At 38.3% G+C, this 24540-nt stretch overlaps 1 protein-coding gene across 3 annotated transcripts in view; it reads right to left on the reverse strand.

Annotated features, from left to right (window-relative positions):
- ZNF804A (zinc finger protein 804A) overlaps positions 1–24540 on the reverse strand; it is a 155783-nt gene that overhangs the window by 32114 nt on the left and 99129 nt on the right. For 2 of the 3 annotated variants that reach the window (XM_039555315.1, XM_010413473.4), the window contains exon 2: positions 8808–8951. The exons of the other annotated variant lie outside the window; for it this stretch is intronic. In XM_039555315.1, coding sequence (XP_039411249.1) covers positions 8808–8951 — 144 coding nt within the window. The remainder of the gene's footprint in view (positions 1–8807; positions 8952–24540) is intronic. 3 annotated transcript variants of the gene reach the window in all.

The raw sequence follows: 24540 nt of genomic DNA on the forward strand, positions 1-24540 counted from the left end.
TTTCCTTTTCACTGACTCTTGAAATGTTCTCAAACTAAGGCTACTGCTGGTCTGCCAACAGAGGACAGAACAGACACATTCCTGCCCACCTCATCTGTCCCTTCAAATGCTCACCTTATCTAGGCCTTTCTTATTTCATTCTTTTGTAGTGTGAGGGTGGGAAAAGCTTAAATTCAGTAGCCACTCAGAGCCTTCCTGCAGAGCTGTAGTTGTAGCACTAATTAAAAGTCCAAAGTGAAACAATAGCCAGCCAGCAGAGGCTCTGCAGCCAAGACTGCACTGACTGCATGGGGAAAAAGAGAAGAAGAACCTGAGTTCATATTTTAGCCTCCACTGAACAATCCTCGAGCGGTTTAGGAACTCGAAGACATTTCTATGTAAACTGCAATTAAAATATCCAGAACAAAAGCAATTACTGTTGCTAGAGCAGCATTACTGTGCCTAATAAAACCCCAGTGCTTGTGCCTGCCCAAGGCATGCAGCCTTTCCTGCAGTGGACCACGAAGAGTTCACCCCTGGCCCCAAGAGGTCCTGCTGTCCTGCCCCAGCTGCAGGATGAGCAGGGCCATGGCTTGTGGGAAAAACACTCTCACTTCCATGTAGTTTGTTTGCCTTGTCACATGTCCTCACAAAAGGCAGCACTGATTGCAGAACTAAGTTTCGTCAACAGGTCAGAGCTACCACTAAAAAAAGAACAATCTTTTTTTAAACTGAATGGAGGGTTGATTTTGCAAGGATCAGCAAAGACTGCAATAATTACCCTAAGAATGACTGTGGTCTGTACTGAAAAGGTTGCTCAGTTCTTCCCAAAGAAGAATGAACTCTCAAATGGAAACCAGCATGCACAAAGTGCAGGGCATGAAGGAGTACACTATCAGAGCTTCTAGAGGGCAAAAAAATATCCTGAAACTCTTTTTTTGGTAGCAAATAGGAAACTACAAGGTGGCTTTTGCAGGGTCAGGCATTGAGTACTAGCCACTCACATACACCACTTAATTGTTTTAGAAAATTAGATCATCTTGTAAGAAATTATTCACCTTGAGGAGTCAGAATTTAATATACTACTAGGAATGTATTAGTTTTTCCTTCACTTTCTTTTTGATCACTGACAGCTCAAAACCATGGAGTAACAAAATGCTTTTCATAATATTCATTACTTACAGTTAATCTATAATCTGCTTGATTACTTTCAGGACAGCAGTGGAACTGCATCTAAAATTTCATTTCTGAAAACTGTAGAAAAGGTATTCTGCTGATTGGTTTGAATTTTGCAGCCATAATGATATTTAAATTAACTATGGAAGATTGACTCAGTTACAGCATAAAGGAAAATAAAAAGTAGTATTTTTCTTGTAGGTAATTGCTTAGTTAGTCTATTGCCGGATACAACAAAGTGAGTGATAGGTAAACCATCATCTGATCTCCATGTTTGTAGAAGATTTTAATCATTTCTCCCCATCAAAACAATGCATGTCAAAGGATGCATTACAATATGCATGATGCCTCAGGAATCATGGACTAAAAAACTGTATTTTTTCCTGTCTTCGAGTCCTAATTATTGTGTCCATTCTTATCTTACTGATGAACAGAAAAAGTAATTTCTTTTGCAATAATGTTGGCCAAACAGCAGAACCTGATAGATCCTGATATGGTAAAACAAAGTTTAAAATTTGCCCCAAGTTCTGCTAACTTGCATGCAGAAATTTCCATTAACTGATTTAAAAAGACCAAGTTGAACTGAAATATATGAATAGAGTTTTAAGTAAAAGGATGAACCACACAGCAGTATAAATGCATGACAGGGAAAGGAATATGGGGGATGCATGGAGCAAACAATGTTTCTTCCTGTCCCTTACTCCTCCCTCTCTCCCTCCCTCCCTCTCTCTCTCCTTCCCTCTTTGCATTGGTGCTGTGATTTTTTCCCCTCACTGAAGTAACTTGCTCAATCTAGATTTGGAAAATAGTAATAAATAAGCAATGTGTAGTTGAAAAAAACTGTCTTTTTTTTCACTGAAATTTAATGTTAGTGATTTATCGGGTTATCAGGCTGATCTGGATATTGAAAAGGACAGAAATGAGAAGGCTGCAATAATTCAAAACCAGAAAAAAATAAAGAACTGAGGTTAAATACTAAGTTTCTTATCTGAGGAAGGGTTGCAGCTGGGTAAGGCTCCTCCTGCAGTAAAGAACAGACTCCTCATGGAATCAGTGGTGTCAGTACATGGGGTTAATATTCTGTTTGCAGGCTATTAGTGGGACAGATGGGGTATCTACTCCTCTATTGTAATTGTGTTTGCTCTAAAAACACTTCTTCAGAAAAAAAATAAGTCAATTAGTTAATCAAACATAATTACAGAATTGAATTTCCCAAACATGAAAACAGAAAAAGTCACACAGTATCTTTTCTCTTGTAATTACTAAGGCAGGGACATAGTGATATGTCTGGGGTTTTTTTTGGCAATGAGAAAACAGAACACTCATTGGCAACAAAATTCGATTTTGCAGGATTAATACTTTACTCAAAAATAACCTCATCTAACCCGTCAGTACAAGTTTTGAGCTAAATAGTGCCTAAATACTCTGTTACACTGATACCCATCACGAAGCCAATTGCTGGGATTAAATTTTATAGGTAAAATAAAAAACTGGAAGGAAAACAAATAAATCTTTTCTTTCATCCAGCAAACAGTGTGTGAAGTTTCTCCCTAAATATACTGAAATATTCATAAAGAATAGAACTTATCTATTTAATTTTAGAATACATTGTGTAAAGTGGAATAAAGACTCCCACTCGCAGCCTTCCACTGCAGACACATTTCTAACAGACCAGCCAAACACTTTCCCAGTGGTTTTGTGCCCCAACACAATGGGACTGCACCTCCTCTTTTCCTGAAGCCTTCCAGTTCCTGCTGATTTTCTCCGGGCATTTCACTCTGTCCACACCAAATCTGACCCCAAGCCCCGCACACGTGGTGGCAGGGGTGACCCTCAGCTCGGCAGCCCGCCCTCCCAAAACAGGGTCCCCTTGGCGTCGTGCTCTGGACACACCCCCACAGCCCACAGGAGTGAGAGCCTCAGTCTGCCTCCCTCCTTCAGGGCTCTGTGGGCTCCTGTTGTGTTGGCACTTCTGCCTTTCTCTTCGCAGTAACAGCAAAAGGCTTTTTGTTTGTTTTTATTATTTAAAGGAGTTAAAAAAGGAAACATCAAGTCTATCACAGGGCTCAGCTCCAGTGCTCCCAGCAGTGCTGAGATATAATTAATAGACCTGGTGATGACCCTTATTAACGTTAATGCTGGCACAAGTGCTTAAAACTTAAAAGGAAGCTTTTCACTAAAAAAAAAAAAACCAAAAAAACAAACAAACAAAAAAACCAACCCCAAAGAACCACCAATCCAACCACAAAAGATCGTTAAATAATGCAATCTTAATGGGAAAAAACCAAACCAACCTGAAATACAGTGATAGAGCAGTGTGTATTTGGGAGAGGAGGGGCTCATTTCATGGTTGTATGTGCATTACAAAAACATATATGTGTATGAATGCACAGCTGAACATTTGTTTGTGTTCCCTTAATATTTAAAAAGGCTACAAAGATGAGTATGTTTTCCAGAGGGAAAAAAAGAAATATAGGAGGACATGCCAAGTTACCTTCTGGGAAAGCAATAGCAGTACGAAAGGACTACACAAGACTGATTCAAACACAAATGTTTAAATCTCATCTATGCTTGCATAGTTAAGACTGCCTGCCCACAAGGACAACTGAGATGTGGCTCTCTAACATGAGAAACATGATAAAGTAAGAGAAGGAATATAAAATTTCTTCCTTCCAGAAAATTCAGCTGCAAGAATCCTGACTAGCTTATATTAAAAATAATAAGTCACTTAGCCTAAAGAAAAGAAAAAAAAATATAAAAAGAAATACTGAAACATATTGCAAATAATTATTTTCACTTGCAAGGAATGAAAAAAAATGACACTGCAAGTGCATCCCTGTGTCCCAGAAGCTCCATCCAACGGCATTTGCCAGGGCCACGCTCTCCCCAGGAGGGTGGAGCAGCTGCCATTGCACCTGCATCCTGCTGCCCTTCCTCACTGTCCCTGCAGAAATGCAGCCACCCCTCAGTCATACGAGGTACCATGGGCTTGGCTCCAAGGCAACCAACCATACAGGCACTTTCCTGATTAAAGAGCAGCAGAGTTATTTATGAAATCTTTTATTAGTGAACATGCCCGAAATCTGACACACGATGCATCACTTTTTTTTGTTGTTGTTCATGAAGTAAATCTTCAGAAAATTCTTGAACTCTTCAGTTTTTATCCTGTACTACACCAAAGCTCTGGACATACTGCTCGAGAAGACAACAGGATTTTTTTGAGAATCACTATTTCTACATTTCAAAGATCGTATACAACATGTTGCCTCTGGCTCAGTCCCATTCCCATAGCAAAAAGCAGGTCTGAAAAAATACAGCAAAAAATACTGCTGGGTCTCAGTAAAGAGTTCATTTCTTTCACTTTATAACTCTCCCAGTACTTGTGCCATACCCTGCAAACACACACCAACTCTTCGCTGTGCCAGAAGCTGCAGATGCACTGCAGTGCACCCTCTGCAGGTGCCAACCAAGCAGAAGAGATGGGGTTTTTCTTTTTCAGAGGGAGTAACACTGCAATGAGAGCTTTTAAAAAGAGATGTAATGATGACTACAAGGATTCATTGCTTTGTTTTTAAACTGCAAACTCAAACAACTGCTAACATCCAATTATCTTTGCTGGGAATACTGGCATCCCAAATGTGCTATATTGCTCTTTTTAATTTATACCTTACATGCCTCATAACTCATAGGAGGTACAGATTTTGTGAAAGGTTGGGGGTTATATTATTGTTATGCCTAATCACACCTTCCCACTTACAAATTTCTTGTTCTCCACCCATATTCCATGAAATATTTATTCAAACACATGAAACTTACTTAAGTTTGGATTTTTGACTGACTAGAGATTGGTATTCTCTAATGTGAATAGAGAGTATCTCGAGCTTATTTGGCACTGATGTCAAAAAATGCAAAGAAAAACATACAAGGAGAGGAGAAAAATGTAGGCAGGAGAAATCTGTGTCTGGAATCAGGAAAGGAGACAACTACTAATTTAGTCTTTCTGCATAATTTGTGCATTATTATGCGTACAATTTTAAATATATTTGTAGAGCACAGAGATCATTTTCATCCAGAAGAAACAGTTTGAGAAATGACCTCAGATTTTGTGGGGAAAAATTCACTTAATTGATTGTATTTTCATCTGTAAATGCAAATACATTAGGGCTATTTATTTTTCATCACAGCTTTCGCTGTTATTGTTGTTGTTTGGTATTTGGAAGAGTCCTCCTGGGAGGGGAAAGAACACCAATCTCGAGTGTGCTGCCATGGTATTAGGTGAATAATCAGAAGTTCTGGATGGAGACCTTCAAACCCTCTTTGTCCCTGTAGTGACCAAAGTCTCTGGAGGAATGACTGGTGCAGGGGACCGCACTGTGTGGTCCAGATTTCTTCACCAGGACAGCACAACTCACCAAGCCCAAGCAGCTACGACACGAAGGTCACTCAGAGGTTCAGACTTAATGCTCAGCCACATTTATCAAACGCGCAGTGTCTCAAGGAGCTCAGGCAGGGGTTTTCAGCACTTCACAGAGCTCCTTCCAGAGATGGAGGAATTGCTGCATAGAGTCATACAGATGTTTTTAAAGCCCTGGCATGGGTCTCAGATCCCACATTCTGTGGGTTTAGGCCATCATTATCAAATAGCAATTCTCTCATTACTATAGTAAATAATAGCAGTTCTGCCTTAGTTACTCATCTCTCCGTAGTGAGCTCAAGACATTGCTGCTTTTAAAGACACCAGCATTTTATTTTGTTTGGTATTTTTTTTCTTTGTCTAAACTTTCAAAGCAAAGCAGAGAGTCCATTTTTCTCTGTTACTACTGACTGCTTGCAAGTTGCTTTTCCTGGAGTATTTCATAAAGGCTATAGATATGCTCTCCAAACAATATTGTAAAAGCTAAGAACAGGAAAACACTAACAGAAGCAGCGGGACTCTTGAGACACTGAACTCCTTCAGGTCCTAGGAAATAAAATGTGGGTACCCTAGTCCTGCTCTTTCTCTCTGGACTGCTCAGAAGGTACTCATACTATCTCAAAGTGGGTGTTCAGAAGCTGTTAAGACACAACAAATCAAAACACAACCAACACCTGGCAGCACAGGGCCTCCCAGCCAATGGAGGAAACACACATAATAAATCTTCTGGTTTAAATCCTGTAAATTTTCTTTGCTAGCAACATTTGAACGGATGGAAAGAAAATCTTTTACAATGGAATTGAGGTACAGGAGCTGTTAGGAACATTTTCTCTGCCAAACCCTCCCATGGCTTAGATGGTGTGATAACAGACTGTACAATTAGGATTAAATATGGCTTTTCAGAAAAGCTGGGATGAACTCAGCTTTAGTCAGAGCTTTCATCCATTTGATCATCCAGAGATCACTCTCGGGTGCTGGGATCACTGAAACCAAACTGGCTGCACAGCTTACAACTGTCCTTGGGTATTGGGAAACTCTTTGTACTAAGTACTTCCCCTCACCTGTCCATTATTGTAGAAAGGTGTGATAGAAGGAAAAAAAAGAAAAAATATGAAGCAAAACCCAAAGAGAGATTACAAGTTCCTCCCCCCTCTACTGAACTGCTGGAAAACTTCTGCCATTGAGGTAGGAAGTCCCAGGACAAAACCAGAGCATTCAACAGTAGCACCTGCATATGTCTCCAGCAAGCTTATTAAAACTACCCAAGAAAAAGCATTTGGTATGAGGCTCTTGAAAACAGAGCAAATCAGAGCAAGCCTGTGCTGCAGCATATGCTGCCTGCCACCTTTTACACCCAAATATGGGAAGAGGAAGGGTTTTTCTTCATAACACCAATAGAAGCCACAACAAAGAAATATTCCAGAAGAATTAAACTCAACATTTTATCTCAGGAATCAATAGTTGTATTTGCCAGTAATAACAGTGAAATTTTTACTTTGGCCAAACAAGCATCCATGCCTTTTTTTCTATTTGAAAACTTTAATTTTTTTTCTGATCTCTTAGCAGAGAGATTAGACTCGTGAAGGTCCAACAGAGGAAGAGGATGGCTTCCTGTCTTTCACCAAACACATCCACAGAGCCACATGCAAACATAGACACACAGGCCCCCTGCAGAAAAGACGGAGAGGCAGGATCTGCCATGCTCCATCAGAGGCTGGTGCAGTGCCCACCCTCTCCTGTCCAAAGCCATGAGAAAACAAGAATTAGCATGTGAAACAGTGGAAAAAAGTTCCTGTTCAGTCTCACACCTGGCCTCAGCTTCAAAATCAATTTTTCATCAATACTGAAGAGAGGAACAAAGACTGCAGCCTTCAGGTTCTCATTATTTCAAAGTGCTTCACAGCACTTACAAATTAATAAATATAAATCCTAAGTGAGGTCAAGTAGGGAAGACTCTGCCCATCAGTTCTTTTCTCCTGCCATCCATCAATGGCGTGCTGCTGTGTGAACATAACATCTGAATAATCAAGTTCCAGCTGTACTTTAACTAAAACTCATAGTAAGCAGCTACAGAATGCAATGAAGCTACCTGCTAGTTTCTTATCTATGTATCTTTCTCTCCAGCTTCTCACAGATTGCTGTTGCTGCCGAGGTCCACAGCTTCACAGTCCAAACCAAATCTAACACTCACACTGACAGTGTAAATTACAGGCTAAATAAAAATACCAGTGAGAGAGAAAGAATGTTTCAGGGACTAGTGCTAAAGAAAAGAAAAGCCAATCATTATTCTCTATAATACAGATACAAAAGATGTAATAGCTTATCTATGTTCACCCTGAGCAGAATAACAGGAAGAAGGGAGATTCAATTAGAATGAAAAGCAATCAATCCAGATACACAACCATATGATTTCACCAGATTAAAAAAAAAAAAAGGTACAGAATAATTACCAGGTAAGTGGCCTAAGTAGGAATTTTCTGTACAGTTATTACATATCTTTACACTATCATTACATATCTCTTCGGGGAGTCAAGATGCATTGTCTTTCCCTCTGAATTACATAGATGTAACCCCTCTGCAGATCAGGATGCTGCCCTGGGATGCCTTGCCTCTCATTCTGTGGAAGCACTGCTTTTATGTCACCAAAGTAAGACTCACAACTTGGAGGCAAAGTGATATAATGTGGTGATAAAAACATAAATATTGATGCTTTAAAGTTAACACTTTGAAACCTTTCATTAAAACACTTTTTTTCTGCATTTAAATAAAATTGTAGCTCATTTCAGAACTGTACCTGCACTAATTTAAGTAGTCATAGGCTGTTTCAGAACTGTGTCTGCACTAAACGAAAGTTTACCAAAAAGCATGCCAAGTTTCTTACGCACATCTGTTGCAACAAATGTTGCAAGTCACATCTGAGGTATACCACAGCATTTACATGAAAAATTAAACTGGGAAGAAGGAAATTATACATTTACAATTTTTATCATATTATTATCATTCATCATTCCCTGTTCCTCTTCTCAACTAAACTGTTCAAATGTCTCTCTCTTCCCACCTCAGAATTTTTGACTGTAAAATCTCCACAATAAGATTTGTTTCCAAGAAGACAGTGTATTTTGCTTTCCAGAATCTGAAATTGAGGACAACTCAACTGTGATTTTCAAGCCCACCCTAAAGGTCATCTTATTTCATTATGCTATCTGAATAGTTGAAGTAGGGAGCAGATTTCTCTTACCTGTTTGTGAGCATGATCATAAGAGTTAATGTGATTGTCAAACTCCTGGTGTTTATAGTACTGCTTGTCACAGAGTTCACAGTAGAAGTTGGCTTTAAGATCTTCCAGAGCTTTTGCTATCGTGTTTTTCTTTTCAGCATAATCCTGGAGGGGGGTGGGAAAAAGTAATTTTAGTTTTGCCTTTGATGCTGCGAATGGATTTTGTGCTCTGCAGTTAATCATATTTGTAAACGTTTACACACCTCTGTAACTAAAAGCCTTCCCATATTTGCTGTGTTACACTGCACATATTTACTGGATCTGCTGCGAGGCTGAAGATTTGCACACTTCAGTTTGCTATACAGTTGCCAGCTCCCCTTCGGGGCTCTGTCAGAGGCTAGAAGGATTTCCCTGGGTTCTATTTAAATACAAATATTTATCATGCTGAAGGCTATTTTTGAGTTAATTTTGATCCAAGCCTCACTCCTCGGTAGTATACCCAAGCACAATAAGCAGGAGAATACAAATGGCAATAGTTTAGCTACAAGGCTTTTACAAGAAAGTCTGCTTACTAAAAAAAAAAAAGAAAATTAAAGAAATACTAGGTCCTTCTTGAATGCCTGTACACGTGAAATACGAGGATCACTTTCACAGCTGAGATGTAATTACTAACTTCATCACTTTGTGTTTGTCATCCCATATTAGGACAAATCTCTGTTTACCATACATTAGCCAAAGCATCACATCCAACTCTGCTTATCATTTATGAGAAAATTACATACAAGATTTATTAATTCCCTAAACACATTGATGGTAACATGGCCTGTTGTGAAACAGCATAGAAATGGTCTGTCATGCCAGATTAGTGTAATACCAGTTAAACACTGAACATGTATACCCTCAGTGCAATGGTTCCTGCTTTTGACAAATCTGTCCGGGATAGAATCTCAGGACAACATCCCAAACATGTCAAATATTGTTTAACAAAATAAACCCCTCAGATTTGTTTCTCAAAGTTTCTTCACTGTGAGTTCTTTGGTTCAGGTAGATTAAGATAAAAGATGATATTGTAATCAAAACTGAGTTAATTTGGGGAAAAAGTCTGTATTTGCTTGCAGTTTTCACAGCTAACAACTCATATACTTCCAATATATTTTGGGGACTTTAAAATGGAAAATTTATGTTTATCAGATTAGAATATTTTCATAACAATGGTGTTTATTTAAAAGAGAGAGGAATAGTAGTCATAAAATTAAAATTATATCCAGAAAGTACTTATTATTTAAAGTAGTACTTTAACTATAATTCAGCATGATTGGACTGCTAGCAAACACTGTTGATTCATACCCAAACTGAAGTACTCCCTCACCAAAATTCTGTCCATTAATAGAATTGCACAAGTCACTTCAGAGTGCTGTTTTGAATATTGGCTGACACATGACAAATTCACACATTCCTAACACCTCCCTACAATTATGTTTCATAAAATCTGTTCCATTTAAACCCAAAGTGAGTTAGCATTTTATTTCAAGAAATAACACTACTTTACACTTGGAAATACATTTATGCACCATGGAAATTTCACCTGGAAACTCTGCACTTAGCTCTTGGTACCAACTAGTAAAAACTACAGGTTTTAAACCACTTCAAGTGTTACCAGGATGCTGTGTATGGAAAGCAGTGGAAATAGCATGGAGACCCTAAGGAAATACACTCCCTTGAAACAGTTTGAAAGTAATTCTTGTAGTCTACAAAGGGATGACACCTAATTTGGCTTTATTAAAACACAAAAAAGAAAAATCTGAATTTGGGATTTGGGGGAATTATCAGAACTCTGAAATACTACGAAACATCATATATATATTTTATATATATATATATATATATATATATGAAAGTCAATGTGATGGATCCTAAGACAAGAACAGTGAATTGAATAGTAATTTTTCATAAAGATCTTACACCATGCTGTTGATTAACCCTCAACCAAACTTTTGCAAGACTTACTAATGTTGTGTAATACCTTGAATAAAGTTCTGTAATTTCACTGGTGGTGTCCTTGACATAAAGCACCATTTTTGAAACAATATACTTTCTTCACAGCAAAACCTAACCTGAATGCAATTACATTTGGCATGCCAATGCATATTAATGAGGCAGGGGCACTGGAAGCCCATGAAAAACTTTACTTCAAAGTAATAAAATCTCTTCAGGATCTTAGGGTTTCTATCACTAAACTCCTTCAGCTGGGGTTTTTTGGGGGAGAGGGTTAAATTTACATTACAATAGTTCATCAAAATTTCAAAGGTAAGTAAAGAATGGCAACACATCTAAATTAAATGCAAGTAGATGGGATGGAATAGAATAATGGAGCTCAATCATGCATGGAGAAGGGACTTTTAAATGAAAAGAACCAGAAGTATTTGACCTTGGGAACATATGAATGGCTGTATTGGTACACTTCAGCCTTTTAAACCTGGGCAAGATTTTGATCTGTACAACTTAGGAAACTGACTCTTAACTAAGCCCCGTTCCCTTTGCTTTGCACCTGCATGCTGCTGGTTTCAGTTGTTGCATATCGGAAAAGGTCATAAACATTTCCCTTTTATTCCCTTGGACTGGGTCATTGATAAGTATATGTACCTTCCTTCAGGTATTGCTTCCTGCATGACATAGTTCTGGTTTGTTCAAGCATTCCTTACACCGAGGCCACTCATTACTTCTGCTTATTCTTTCCATAGCCTCCAAAAGAAGATCTGAGAACAAGCTACACCACAGTGCCATGCACAAATCCATTCATAGTCTCTGTTTTCTACCCTCTCCCTTTTTGAATGTTTTTTTAAAATCATGATACAGCACTAAACCAACACTTCTATGCAACTCCTGTATCACCCATATCCTTTGCTGCTGTATAATATTCGGCTGGCAGATGTTTCTATCCAGCTACTAAACTTCATTCAAATTTAAAAATTTCCCATTCCTCCAGGGGCGGCAGAAGCTCAAGACAAACCTCAAGGCTTCAGCTTATTGTATTTCACATGCACAGACACAAAAAACCCCTTAAGAACACCCTTAATGGAGGATGTTCAGGAGATTCTCTGTGGCCGTGGGATCCCCTGGGCTGGGCTGTGACTGAGTCAACTGTTCCTGCTGCTGGTTGGCACTGGGAGTGAGGAAAGTCTGATTTCAAGGATGAACAGACTGGAAACAGGAGAACAGAGGCTGCTGGTTCTCTGCCTGCTAGGCTGTTACTATCGATTTTGCAAGGAGTGCTGCCTTGGCAGAGGAGGCTTTCCCTAGCCCTGTCCATTTTGATGAGGGATAACTGCCCAAAAACTGACAGTAAAAAATTACAGTCCCTGGACCTTGAGAGCAGCGGGCAATGGATTGCAGACAGAAATAATCTGGAAACTCACTGGAGAGGAGTGTTCCTGGAGTAAAGTAGCAGCCAAAAAGTCACTTAAACTGGTTAAATATGATCAAACTTAGTTTCATTTTCATCAAGATTTGCAAACCATCCTGGAAGTTCTAAAAGAACTTTGAATTAGGATTCAGCCTGGTAATGAAACTCAGAACTGAGTGTCACTTAGTTTCATTTTTTTTTCCTGAAAGGCTTATTATCTGAAAGCCTACAGCTATAATTCACTGTAGCTATTTTTCATAATTTATATGAAAGATCTCTAATAAGTGATCCCATCAGCTGGCTTTATTTCTCCAAATCCATCTTCTCCATCCTCCAAAGCCTTAAGCCTGTGCAAATGCTACTGCAAACATCTCATAAATTGGATTAAGAGCAGGCTTTATTCACAGAGGGCCTGTCACAAACCAGACTGGACTTTGTGCTCCCATTACAGGAGAGAGAGAGAAAGAAGGAAAGGTTCATGGGTGCTGAACTCTTTTCACAGGTAACTTTGGAGAGTTCACTGGATGCCTCAGCCTAGGGGATATTTTTATGGAGTGTACTTCAGGCTCATACTTCTACTATGTGCTGAAAGGTCAGCTAGCCAAAAAAAAAGGAAGAATGTGAAATTATAATACATTTTCTATTCCATGGTGATTACTAGTGTGAATATTCTTACTTTACAATAAATGTGAGCTCCTTTTATTGCAGTAAGATATTCTGCATTTACTGTAGACTTAAAAGGGTCAGGCCTGCAGTCACTGCAAAGCAAAACGTATTACAGAAATAAACCCCTTCTTCAGGATAATTTACTGGTATAGTCATCCCAGAGAGGATTAGGCTGCTCTGGTCTGATCCTCTGGATTAGAGCCCATTAGACCTGACAGATGTTCCAGTGTAACCTTGTTTCACAAAAAATATTCAAAGCATTTTTTCCTGTCACAATAACTAAAACAAAAAAGCAAAATTGTATTTTAAACATTTCCAAAAAAATCAAATTAATACTCTTGATTTGGCAAAACTCTGCATTAGCTATATTTATATGCAAAAAAATCCTAAAAATATGTCATTACCAAAAAAAAAAAAAAAAAAAAAAAATCAGCTACAGCTTAAAAGCACACTTCCCTGTAGTCAATTAACTGTGACATCCATGGGCACAATTAACAACGGATTCCTTAATTTCCGGTATATTTACTTGGTATTATAAAGGCAGCACAAAGAAACAGATTTTGTGAAATAAAATGTACAACTTACTAACATCTCCTCTGCTATCAATCTTGGTATTACTTGGTATATAGAATTTTTTAAAATATCTTTGCATAGCAGTTTTTTTCCTCATGTAAGCAGGCTATACATCATCCACTGATGTACTTGAAGGAATAAATAAAAAATAGAATACATTAATAATATTAATACAGTCTAGTAACAAATCTAATTATTTATAAGGTTCCTGTCCTTATCAAGGTGGGGAGACCAAAGGAAAAAGGTGATTAGATACATAGATCAAATTACTCATTGATCCTAACAAATTCATTTCCAAGCAGTGCAGAGGGAGTTTCAGTTTTATAGTAAGGAGACTGATGACTGACTGGGAAAATAATTACCAAGAAAATTGTCAGGTCTTTTTGATTACCTTGCCTGAAAGTTTCCCATTAGCTGTGAGAGGTAATAGCGAACTACAGTTCACAAGGCCACAAACACCACATACTATTTCCTTGATCCCTTCTGACATTCTCCGTTTGGGCAAATGTGTTTCCAGCACTGACCTCACTGTTTCACTGCACTGGATGAGGACGGGCCCAAAGAAGGAGTGGTATCCTATATTAATTGAACATTGGAGGCTGAAAAAACCCCACACTACCTTTATTTTCTCTTCAAGATTACCTGCAGACACCCAGTGCCAACCAAAACACTTATTACATACAAGAGAGCTAATCAGTATTCTGCTGAAAATGCATACTTGAAAATGCTATTGAAGACGTGCAAATTATTATAAAACTGGTTTCTCAGCTTCCCGATAAACACACAGACAGTACTTCATGTTTGGGTAAACACCCTAGCATTAGGATAAATAACATAGTGAAATTAGAATGAAATAGCAAAATTTATTCCCATTAGTGCTGTTTGCTTCCTAAAGTCATCCTAATTTTGCAACACCACATTTGCTAGCCATACACCTACTAATGCAAGCAGCTGAATCCCACACCCCCTGCACTAAATAGAGTGAGACAGATGAGAACAGGGCCAAAGCTGGACTCGGAGGAGAGCAAAGCAATGCAGAACAGTGTCCTGCAATAGTGAGACTGAATTAACTGCAAAGGAAGCTTACGACGTGGCAGCAATTTGTTATCAGATTTGTCTGTCTCATTTACTTACTTAAAGCACTTATACTGCATAATTACTTTTAACTGGGACTCATAAAATCACTTGATTGTTTTTTTCTGCCATTAAAACTAACTGTTGGGCACAGGCCTGTAGAATTATTTATTTATTCTAGTGCTTTATAAAACCTACTTTCAGGCAGAGCAGACACTTATAAGGTGAGAGTGCTGGCCACACATTTTTGCTTGGGAGTTTGTATTAAGAAGGAGATCTTCATCAGCGCTTATGGAAAAACACAGGTCTAGTCATAGCGAAGAAAAATTTATCAACCACATCTCTACCACTAATCTTTTGACAGAGTGGAACTGAAGGAGGCTTTCGTGTAGAAAGGAAAGGCGGTTTAGCTCTAGAAAATATCTTCACTGAATGTTCGTCACTGCTTAATGATAAGCAAGGGAAGAAGTAGCCTGGTATTAATCTCCTTTACTCCTCTATGTTAAATAGTCCAGTCACTTACTTTAATTAGAGCAGAATCTTGATTTTAAAACATCCAGAGGTTTAAAACATTTAGCTTTTAATTTCCTTATAGGAGGCACATAGATGTCTCAAGATTTTCATAGCTACTTAATATAATTCTATTGACAGGTGAGTGTCATATTAGACTCTTTGGGAAAATCAAGTTCCTCTATTTGATTCTTCCACTGACACACTGAACTAAATGAAGTGCCTTTGAACCCTGCAGAACTTGCAGTCCCGGAGATGGACGGAAAGCCCCTCTGGAGCACAAAAACTGAGTGCTGGAACAGATGTCAGTGTTCGTGCCTGGCAGCCCTCAATCCAAGGGTTATGACCATGTTTTTCGTAAGTGTTTCAGGACCTGAGGAAGGGCAAAGGACAGAGTGAGGGCAAGTTGTTTATTTTACTACAGGTTAACTGACTGCCAACTGACTGGTTGCTATTAATTTGTATTAAAAAGTTGCTCTAGAGCTCTTCAAGCTTTAATGAGTTGGTGAAGTTAGTTTTTGGTCCAGGAAAAATTGCCAGTAAAGCTGGCCAGGGCATCAGGGAAACAGAAAATTGGACCCTGTATTAAATATATTTAATTTGGAGCAGGTGATTGATCTAGGATACAACTTACATATGAAATTTTGCATACTTATATGTTCAGGATGAGAGTTCTTGGTGATTATTGCGTTCAGCTTTCCTAGCTCTGGCTTGTCATGCTTGACTACAATAATTTTCTTTTCCGCAAGATTTTTAGCATGATCGTCTGTAGTGATTTTTTTCTTACTAAGCTTTCAAAACAGTTTTTCTTGTACTTTCTCCTTTCTGCTTTTGCTTATATTGTTTTAAGATTTTTTTTTAAAAGAAAGACAAAATTAATATAATACATGAATTGAAATAAAGATGTTTCTATCTCATTTTATTCTCTTGAAGAACACAACTTCTCCGTGACTGGTTAAAACTGCAATCTGTTCTACTTTTAAAAAACCTGATATATAGTTGTTTAAATATAAAACCACGTCTCAAAAATGCAAGCATTACATTTGTTGTATTGAGGAAGTTTCAAGTCATATTTTAAACTCAATCAATGATGTTTTCATAGCCAGTGTGTTAGCTGGGAGCTACTGAGGAGCATGTGGTGCCCCACTGAATTCAGCGCTCCTGGAAATCCCCACAGCAGGCTCAGTGGTTTTTCTTTACAGAGCCTTTTATTTAGTGGTTCCATTTTACTATGGCTTTCCAGACTATTAAGTCTTTTCATGCAAATTTACTGTCTTTTTATAGCTTAGGGGATCCATCACAACTGGCCCCACATTATGTGCTCTGAAGTTATGTGCCACGAGCACTTACCTGCCCAGCCACTGAGACAGAGACCTCAGAACCAGGCCAGGTCTGAAACACTCCTGGGAAGCTTTGTGCATCTGCCCAACACGTCCTGGATGTGGACAGGAAACAATTCCAGCTGCAAACCAGGATAATCTACTCCAACAGGTAGCTAATGGTCTGTATGGGTTTATCCCACTGGAAAGAACCATGTCCTCCACAGACATCTGGTTATTAAACAGAACACGTGGTACAGGGTTGGAACTTCCAGTTAAAAAAGCCCCTCAACCACAGCATCAATCCTCAAAACCCACTAGGAATTACTCTCCTGAGCTCCTTCAGTTGTCTAATTATGAATATGTATGATCTTAAGGTTTGCATTATGATGCAATATGATGCAGTAAATATTTATTTACCTAAAATTAATCCTCAGTGTTATCACAGTCAGAAGAACACTTCATCTGAAAGAAAAAAAAAAAGGAAAAAAAAAAAGCTTCACTCCTTTTGGCATCGTTAAATAATGCAAATAAATCTTTTTACTCAGAAGCCCAGGGAAAAAGTTTGCCCGAATGGGAAATGGGATTAAGTTTAAATTTGCCACAGAGAACAGTCCTTGAAAAAAATCCTTCTAAAGATTTATTCTACTCTTGAGTTGATTCAAAATCCTATTCACAATCAGTATTCGAGCATGATGAGGATGCTTGGTGTAAGTGAAAAGGCAGCAACATTACCAAGGCAAAGAGAAATGAGACTGTAAGAACAGTGCTTTGCAAATACACAAAGAGATTTTGAAGATCCTGTTCTTTCATTTCTTAGATTGTTTTTTAAGCTGCCAAACAATGAGAAGAGCCCTGTAGGGATCCTGATTTACCCTGGCAGATCTATGCTAGCTAAATTAGGAGAGACTTTGTAGCAGTCTTAAACCCAGAACAGCATCTTTGAGATGAGATGAGCCTGCTCTTCCTTCTCTCTGAAAACATAATAAAAAATATTGCAAATGTCTGAATGACCTCAGGTTGAAAAAAAAAAAAAAAAAGAAAAGAAAGGATATTGGAGTAAGTGCAGCTGCTGCTGAAGCATCTGCCTATATGATAAATACAGTAGCCAGCAACCCATGGCAAATATCTTTTCCCGATGACTTTTAATGAGTTTGTCTTACTCTTTGTATGAGGAACAAATGGCAAATGAAGCATTTATCATTGCTGTGACCCTCACCTGTATAAGAAATTATTTGAATAGATGCAACTCATGACAATAATTATGTGAATGCTAATACTTTAGTTTTGAAGATTTTAGGCCATAAGGCTGGATAGTTGATAGTCAATAATTTCAGCAAAAGGGAAAGGCAATGAACGCTTAAGAGAAAATACAACCTAAGGTTCATACATGCCTAAAAGCCAGAAGTTCATTCCACCTCTGGCCACAGGGGAGAAGAAAAAAATTTTGGTTGACTTGATACTTTTCACTTTTGTCTTAGAAAATTAGGAGTAAACGAAGGACTATGGTACAGCCATGTGTCAAGATACATGGTTGGGCAAACACTTCTGAAATTGACAGTGTGAGAAACAGAAAAGGCATGAGAAAGCATTTTTATTGATCTATTTGCTGTCTATCTACCCAGGCAAGCATTCAGTAACAGCCAATCCTGCCATGAGGATAGCCAAACTGAAGTGCCTGATATCCAGCATCCATACACAAGCTGATGGAAAATACCTAGAAGTGACTGGCCACTACCACCAATGACATTTCCAAGGAGACTCCTAAAAAAGCACCAGGACTGTGGCTGTGCTTGGAATGGCTCTGATGCCAGCAGCACATCTTGCGTGGCACCTCTTGCTGCGAGACGAACACATGGAGATGAAGCAGTGCCCGTGATCATAAACTCCCTCATCCAGCACTGCCCATGATCATTAACTACATTCTGAGAGAGGCAGGGAAAATGAGCCGCATCCACAAAATAGTCAAAGCTGCCTCAGAAATATCACACTTAAGCTCACACCTTAGCATAAGTGATACATTTAGACTCACCCTTAGTCACACTGTTCCATTTCCTGTCCTGTTTTTCTGCACTGAACACTATCAGAAGTCCCTGAAGTTGAGCAAAAACGCAGGGAATGACATCTTGTCATGCTGTCAGCGAGCGAAATTGGGTTTTAAATACATTTTGAATATACACTGACAAAAGCTCAGGACTGGACTAGAGCCTGAGATCTGAGTGAAATCTGAAGGACTATTTCTGCCAATCTGTCACACACTGCAGGGCTCAGGCCAGCTATCGGAGAAGGAGACCCTAAACCACAAACCCTCTGTGAGCAGAGCTAATCCACTCATGTCGGCTTTTCCCAGAAACAGGAACATTGCAAAATCTATCAGGTCCAGTTTGAAACTCCAAATATTCCATGTACCTTACTGACAATTTCTATTAGAGAAGTGCCTATGGGTTCCTTTTGCTTTAGGGACTCTGAACAGAGTATACAAGACAGTTTCAGAGTCCCCAGAAGTTGAAGTAGTACTTTACAGGTACCTCCTCCTCAATAGTGAGGCCTCTTCTCTGTGCCTGGCTACTCCTCCACACTTGTTTGCAGGAGCACACATTTATCTAAATAAACCAGCAACCTGATCTAGGTTAAAAATACTTCTGCAAGGGGGAAAAAAAAAGTTTACTTAAAATCTGAATCAATTCATACATCCAGTTAAGCTCCATCACCACCATGCCAGAGCAAACAGGAGGGAGGTTGTATGAGATGGAACAACTGAAAGAGATGGCCAAGAGTGACCAACCTTTTTACAGGGGAAAACAAAGCCAATAACAAAAGCATAAGGTCCAAGAGAAATAAATGCAATGATCAAAACTAAAATCAAAGCCTCCTAATATCATGTGCTCTGTAGGAAAAAAACCCTGAACTTTTAGGTTTCCATAAAACTACAGATCCAAAAATTTTTATTTTTCACTCTCCACAAAGAAGTTGCTAAATGGTGTGAACTGCTCAGCAGTTACAGCAGTATGACCTCGAGCCTCAAGGATCCTCTGACAGAACCAGAAAAAATGACTGGAAGGGAGAAAGAATGGCTCAACACATTAGAAACAAATGTATACTGAGGAGATGCCAGCATTAGTGGTGAGCTCAAGGCATTTGGTAATAGAAAACAATTTCTTGCACACAAATACTTCATATCCTTGCATTATTCAGTTTTTTCTTGTCCCTAAGCCACATCTCCCCAGCCAAAAGTTGTCTCTTCTTAGTTGAAATGAACTCCAGCTGGCTTGAAGAAACAAACAGCAGATGAACACCCCACACCATGGAAACTCGTGGATGCGCAACAGGCTTCCCAGTAGGACTAATCACTGGAATGTATGCAAAATTAGCATTTCTGAACCTGATAATAGTTTTTGTTACAAAGCAAGAGTATCTGCAATAAGGCTAATACAGGAGTCACATGAACAGGACTCCAGCTTAGCAACAGTTAGTAGTAAACCAACAAAATTTTATATCAACACAATATGGCTGTTTATAAAAGAAACAATCTGACGGTCTGGATACAGAGCTTAGCACAGCCTACTCAAAAAAGCGATGCTAAGTAGCAGTGAGTGGACAAAACTATATGTATTCCAAAAGCTTAAAGGTCTTTGGATCTTAGACTTCTTCAGCAAAGCAGAGCACAGCCAAGCAAGTGCAGCACAGGCTGACTTCCTCTGGGCTTGAGATTCAAGTGTGGATCCTACAATATTAATGAGTAGTATCCTCACAGTGTAGCCTGTTTTTCTTTTCCATTAGACCCTACATTATTGAAATATACATAAACTCTTGAGTTCTTTGCTTCCCTGCTAGTTTAGGCTGACATGGGCTTGACATTTCATGTATACATGTGCATTAACATGCACACACACAGGGCATGGCAGCAACTGCACCAACACTCAGAGTGCACAGAGAGCTCTTCCAGATCAATATTCCTGTGCCATTTTAAAATACATTAATCTAGCACAGGTTTATCAAGCAAAAAACTGCATACTAACATGTTGCTTCTTAAAACTGTGCTAACAATTACAAGGTATTCACCTTTTTATTATTTTTCCATATTTATTATACGTATTCTGGCCATCCAGTGAAAAAGAAACTATTTCCACAAACTGAATTCCATCATATGGTAAAATACTTTATGAAGATTAAATGAGATTAAAGTATTTGAACTACTCCAGACAAACCATTTATTTCCTCCAAAGAGGGTGGAAAGGTACTTAGCAGAGGATGCTCACGTTGAAGTTCTGTGTCGAGCTGCTGCCAGGATGTATTAAATGAAGACAAAAGCACTTAGGGTTTTTGTTCCAAGTTCATCCTCAACAATGCAAATGAAGCTTTTATAGATGTATATTTAAAGCATTGTTTTATCCTTTTTATCCTTTTATTATTATTTCTATTGTTTTATCCTATTTATCCTTTATTATTTTTTGGGGTATATTGTGATCACTTTGCATGACAAATTTCACAAGCAGAAGTTTAGAATTATATGTTTAAATACACACATACACGTGTGTGAAAACAAAGTAGATGGCAACTTCATTTATCATCATCAACCTTGTTTTCATAAACAACTTGATCTACAAGAGCACATTAAATCAAGTAATGACCATGGCCCTGCACTGATGGCAGCAGAGCTCGGCCAGCTTCCATAATATGAGTCAGCAATTGTTCTGTGATATCTTTAATTTGGTACAAGCTAAATCCTCTTAAGAGCGCCCGCTGCAATCCAAAAGGTCAGACAGGAAAGTGGCAGAAAATCAATACTGACAGCTTCTGTCACCCTCCACAATCTATATAGCTCTTTCTAAGCCAAATTGCTTCTTTCTAATCTTTCTAATATTTGGCTGCTTGACTCTTTCTTATGTAACATTAAAAAAAAATAGGAAAAGGGAAATAAAAAAAGAAAGAATTACTTTCCTGAAGAGAAATTGTAATTTTAGCAACAAAAATCGGAACAAAGCTGGTTCTTGGCAGGGGTTTGTGCAGATACTGCTGTGATCAAAGTTGCATTTTAATATAGAGACTGTCCAAAGCCACAACAAAATGACTGACTGCACTCCTGTATCAGCAACAATATTTTTGAGGTGGGTTAGCCAAAGTTTGAAAACCAGAATAATACCAGTTGGGCCCATTTGATTTTCTTACAGCTCTTTAGAAAGTACAGTTCCTTATATTTACAGGCTTATAAGGGTGATTATCAAAAGACAGTGAAATAAAAATGCCAGAAGGTTTTAGATCAAGCTTTAAAAATGGTTTTCTTATCTACTGTATTTCTATCATTAATAAATATCAGCACTAATAATCAATACATGCAACCTGGAGAAAAACAATAATTTTTCAAGGAAGGGAGTTTAATACAAAGAAAAGAAAAGGTCATTCTAATCTAAACCAGGTTAAAATAAAAAAAAATTAGTCATCCCTTTAATGTTGATATGAAAATTTAATAGGTGCTGCAGCTATTAGCAATCTTGTCTTTTAAAAAACACGTTAACAATAATAGTAGAAAAATACAGATTTTAGCAGACAGTGAATGACAATTTGTGTTCTCAAAAAGAAGGCTGAAAACACATAGAAAAGAATCAATGCTCAGCAGTATCCTGCTTTTATTTGGAGTCTTTCCTTGAGAAAGCTGTTGATTATAATAATTTTTTCTGCATCCTGAATTTGTGAGGTTTTTCAAACATTTTTTCACAACTGTGTCCCCACCACCTTAAAATTGGGCTTTCCAGCTCAGTAATCACAAGTGAGCAACTGATGCAAACAGAGAAGTTGTGCTGGTAGTCATCACTTTGTATTTTTAAAATAATTCTGTTCAATGTTTTCAAGAAAGCTGCTGAAGTATTGATTTTTTTCTTTATTAAAAGAAAATCTTTCTTTGGCCAACTCAATCCAGCATCTCTCTGCATGGAAATACAAACCTACAGGAGCGGCTGAAATGAAGAGCAAGCCCAGCATGTCATCCCACAACCAGGGATGCTCCCCAAAACCAGCTCCAGCCAACCAACCACTTCCAGGTGACCCCCAGGCCACTGGGTGACCAATGCCTTTCTGACAGGAAAGGAAGGTGGGATTCCTACCTGGTGTAAAGCAGGCAAAGCCCTGTGCCACAGAAGGACACTGATGAGTTATGTATTTTTCCTGGCTGGCTTCTTTTAGGAGCTATCAAGTACTACTATAGGAGGCTCACCTTTAAAGATTATGTTGCTGGTATATATACATTCCCGACATAGAGACTGCTTCCTTTTTGGAAATACCTTGCCAAGGGAGGTGTATATGAAATTACTGCTGTGAAAAACAGCTCCTGAAGAAGTGGTAGGAAGAAGCAAAAGTTTCCTCTGCTTTCTCTTTCTGGGGCCCAAGTGTTTGACTTCTGCTTCAAATGGCAATTCAGCCACTGAACATACAGTTTTTAATGTTCACCTTGCACACTTAATTTTAAAGGCAATGAGAATAGAATAATTTCATAGAAATTCACTGACCTTTTAAAAAGCTTTCCTTACACCATTTTCTCTCAAATTGGTAAGATATTTACTAGGATGAAGCTTTTACTTTTTCCACTAACAAATATTTTTCCCCTGCCTACCTGATTCTAATCATAGTATTCTTTATTTCATACTAATAATTGTGAAATAAAGCATTTTTAAATAGCAAGTAATAGAGTCACAAAGAGAAGTAGTAGACAAAACGTTCAACAGTATGCAGGTAAAAATGCAAATTCTTAATATTTAAATGTCTGCTTGCATAATTTCAGAGCTCTCTGGCACTAATATTAGTTGTTTCAGTCTTTACTTCGGGCAGCTGACCACGTCAGAAGGACAAGCAGGAATGTTCTTGAAAAAAGACATAACACTTCTGTCCCACAAAACATGGCAGTTCCTTCCTCACTTCAAAGATTTTCTTATATTGAGAAGGTTCTGTTGCAGGTTTTTTATTATTTTGATTACAATAATATTTATTATGATTCATTATTATGTTTTGGTTTGGGTTCCTATCTCTGGAACATTCAAATGATGTTTCAAAAAGAATCTCTGGTTATATAATGATGACAAAATTTCAGACTTTTAAGTCTTGCTCCTTCTCCAAAAGTGACACACATATACAAGATTTTATATATGTAGATACACATTTGTACTTCTAGTTTTGCATTTTAGTTTAGCTTTTTTTTTAGTTTCAACACTATGTTGGGTTTGGGGGGAAGAATTTTTGAACAGAGGATCATGGCATACATGTTGGCATTTATTAATGTCATAAGAGACCTGACAACTTTCCTGCAGCCCATTATCGAGCATCCCACCAGTTCTGCTGTTGGCATAGGAGCACCAGAAGGCAAAGCCATGCTGTTGTACTTATTTTTTCCAGCCAGAGGGGAGTAGCTCTTAATCTACTGCTGAAGGTATTGACTTCACACGAGCAGAAAGGTGACACCAGTATCATCCGTGGGCAAGATCAATGGAAAGGCGAAGAAGTCAAACAATCCCACCTAAATACAAGAGGGCCACGTTAAAGCCACTGTAAAATCAGATAACATGGATTTGATTGAACAGCATGGGGGAGAAAACGTGATGTGCTGGGCTAGCACTTAACTTCACTAACCAATTTAAACCCGTGCTCTCCAGATTTGATTATCCACATAACTATTTGGAAGCACAACGCCATCACAGAAAAAGGTGTACAGGATCTCTCCAGTGCTATATAATTAAAAGCAAACATTGATCATTTGACTGTAGAGGCCAGAACCTCTGTGAAATACAACTTCATTGAACAATAAATTCAATTGCAAATTTACTAATTATTTTAAGATTAAAGCATGTTGCATTACACACACAGAGCTACGTACTCTGACCGCTAGCAGAAAGTATTCATTACAAAAGCAGTCATGCTTCAGTGACAGCAATTATCATCTCATACTTGTTAAATGCCACACAAAATGAGACTTGCTTCAGATGGTTTCATTTCAGCCCACCTGACCTGAATCAAACTAACGATGTACTGCAAAAGCTACACTTACGCAATAGCTGACAACACCAGTTGATTACTGTGTGGTCTTTTCATGGGCTTTAGTATGAAAACAGCAGATTGAATACAAATAACAACTTTAATTTTATCTTTATTTTAAAAAGAAATCATCCATGCCTGCATCCATCATGGAAAAGCAATTTTACAGATTTCTTTTCAACAGATGTAG

Source organism: Corvus cornix, chromosome 7, assembly GCF_000738735.6.
Source record: "Corvus cornix cornix isolate S_Up_H32 chromosome 7, ASM73873v5, whole genome shotgun sequence".
Classification (NCBI taxonomy): domain Eukaryota; kingdom Metazoa; phylum Chordata; class Aves; order Passeriformes; family Corvidae; genus Corvus; species Corvus cornix.